The following is a 2,253-nucleotide window of genomic DNA, read 5'->3' as shown; positions in this document are numbered from 1 at the left end:
TGTGTGTGTGTGCGTGTGTGCGTGTGTGTGTGTGTGTGCGTGTGTGTGGTGTTTACAGGTATGTGGTACACATAGCTGAGTTCATATGTGTGCTTGCACTGTATATTTATGAATATGAACTCTGGAAATCTTCAGATAAAAGCACGAATTACAGTAAACAAAACTTGAACATTTCTAAGTACAGAGATCCAATAGAGACCAATAGTGACTGTATTGTGTACAGTTCTCTCACATCATTCGGCTTGTTTCAGCACTTCACAAAGGAGCAACACACTTGGAGAATGTATCATAAAATTTCAGGCAATTTTGATAATTCTTGAGCCAAAGGTATTCTTATTTCACATAAAATAATAGAACCACAGAAGTTAGAAGTTCTTACACAGTAGACATTTGAAGGGGTAATGTTTTCTAAAGGTATAATGAATACGAAACACCTGGCAAATTTAAAACTGAATCTATATTTAAAAAGTCTCCGAATGTTCCATGCAGATCTAAAAGGAACCAGAAATCAGTGATGAGGAACCACACTGTCACAACTTTCATCTTACTGGGACTGACAGATGACCAGCAACTGCAGGTTCTTATCTTTATCATTCTCTTCTTCACCTACTCACTGAGCATTTCTGGAAATCTGGCCATCATCTCCCTCACCTTAGTGGATCCTCACCTTAAAACAGCCATGTACTATTTTCTTAAGAACTTTGCTTTCTTAGAGATCTCGTTCACATCTGCAAGCATCCCCAGATACCTGTATAACATAGCAACAGGTGACAAAATGATTACCTATAATGCCTGTGTCGCCCAAGTATTTTTTACTGACCTCTTTGGCGTAACTGAATTTTTCCTTCTAGCTGCCATGTCCTACGACCGCTATGTGGCCATCTGCAGGCCACTGCACTATTTGACTATCATGAATACCACAGTCTGCAGAAGACTTGTGTTTTGTTGTTGGGTAGCTGGTTTATTTATTTTAATCCCCCCACTTAGCCTCGGCCTAAATCTGCAGTTCTGTGATTCCAATATCATTGATCATTTTATCTGTGATGCTTCTCCTCTCCTTAAAATCTCTTGTTCAGACACTTGGTTCATGGAGCAGACTGTTCTCATCTGTGCTGTACTGACGCTCATTATAACTCTGGTGTGTGTTGTACTCTCCTATGTTAATATCATCAAGACAGTTCTTAGATTCCCTTCTGCCCAACAGAAGAAAAAAGCCTTCTCTACCTGCTCTTCCCACATGATTGTGGTTTCCATGACCTATGGCAGCTGCATCTTCATCTACATCAAGCCTTCAGCAAAGGATGAGGTGGCCATCAACAAGGGTGTGACAGTTCTCACTACTTCCGTTGCTCCTATGCTAAATCCCTTCATCTACACACTTAGGAATAGGCAAGTCAAACAAGCCTTCTGTGACTCAATAAAAAGAATTATAGCATTTTCCAAGAAATAAACATGGATGGTAAACTTCCCAAACTTCTGGTTCAGGTTGACTTTCCCTGAACACTCTCTCATTGTGGTCGACTGACTTTCCTGCTCCCAAAAACCTCTTTGAGGATCACATCCTTCCATGAGTGCTAACAGCTTTCAGAAATTATAACCCCTGTTTCACTTGATAATTAAGAATACCAAAAAAAAAAAAAAGAAAGAAAAGAAAAAGTAAAATAAAACAACAGAGAAGTGATTTCCAGGTTTTACATCTTCAAAAAAATTATTTCTTCTAATCCAAAACTTTCAATTGATTTATTCACTAGTTCATTTAATGGATATTAGTGTGTATACTCCTTAAGATAGCAACTATTTAGGTCCTAAAAACAGAAGAGGACACAAACAAAAAGATCCAAAAGCAAAAGACAAAGTTATATCCCCTCCCTACCATGTACTTACAGAGATACAAAGGAGAAATGGGAACAAACCAGTGAGTGGATAATCAAAATGTTGCACATGCATAGCAGGGAATATTTTGAACATAAAATAGGATAAAATTCCACCATTTTTAATACAAGAAGTATAGAGACAATTGTGCTAAATTAAGTTAGACACAAAGAGGCAAGTATGTAGATTATAGAAAGGCTGATCTCAAAGAAGTTGAGAATAGATTGGTGTTATCAGAAGTTAGGAAGGTAATGAGGAAGAGAAAACTGAAGAAATTTAATTAAATCACAGATAGATGGAAGTCAGAAGTTCCAGTGGGATGTTGCAAATATAGTGACTATGTAAATAATTATAGCATACTATACAGCTCAGAAATCTTTA

General features: G+C 37.5%; 1 protein-coding gene across 1 annotated transcript; it reads left to right on the top strand.

Annotated features, from left to right (window-relative positions):
- Positions 1-485: 485 nt before the first annotated feature.
- LOC110314794 (olfactory receptor 6C2-like) lies at positions 486-1,477 on the top strand. Its single transcript, XM_021189020.1, has one exon. The coding sequence runs from the start codon at positions 515-517 to the stop codon at positions 1,448-1,450; it is 936 nt and encodes a 311-aa protein (XP_021044679.1). The 5' UTR covers positions 486-514; the 3' UTR covers positions 1,451-1,477.
- The last annotated feature ends 776 nt before the right edge of the window (positions 1,478-2,253 follow it).

The sequence above is a fragment of the Mus pahari genome, unplaced genomic scaffold (genome assembly GCF_900095145.1).
Source record: "Mus pahari unplaced genomic scaffold, PAHARI_EIJ_v1.1 scaffold_11780_U1_1, whole genome shotgun sequence".
NCBI classification, from domain to species: domain Eukaryota; kingdom Metazoa; phylum Chordata; class Mammalia; order Rodentia; family Muridae; genus Mus; species Mus pahari.
This window is presented reverse-complemented; position numbering and strand designations above follow the sequence as displayed.

Coding starts and splice junctions, on each gene's coding strand:
- LOC110314794 (XM_021189020.1), top strand. CDS start 515: ATGAGGAACCACACTGTCACAACTTTCATCTTACTGGGACTGACAGAT.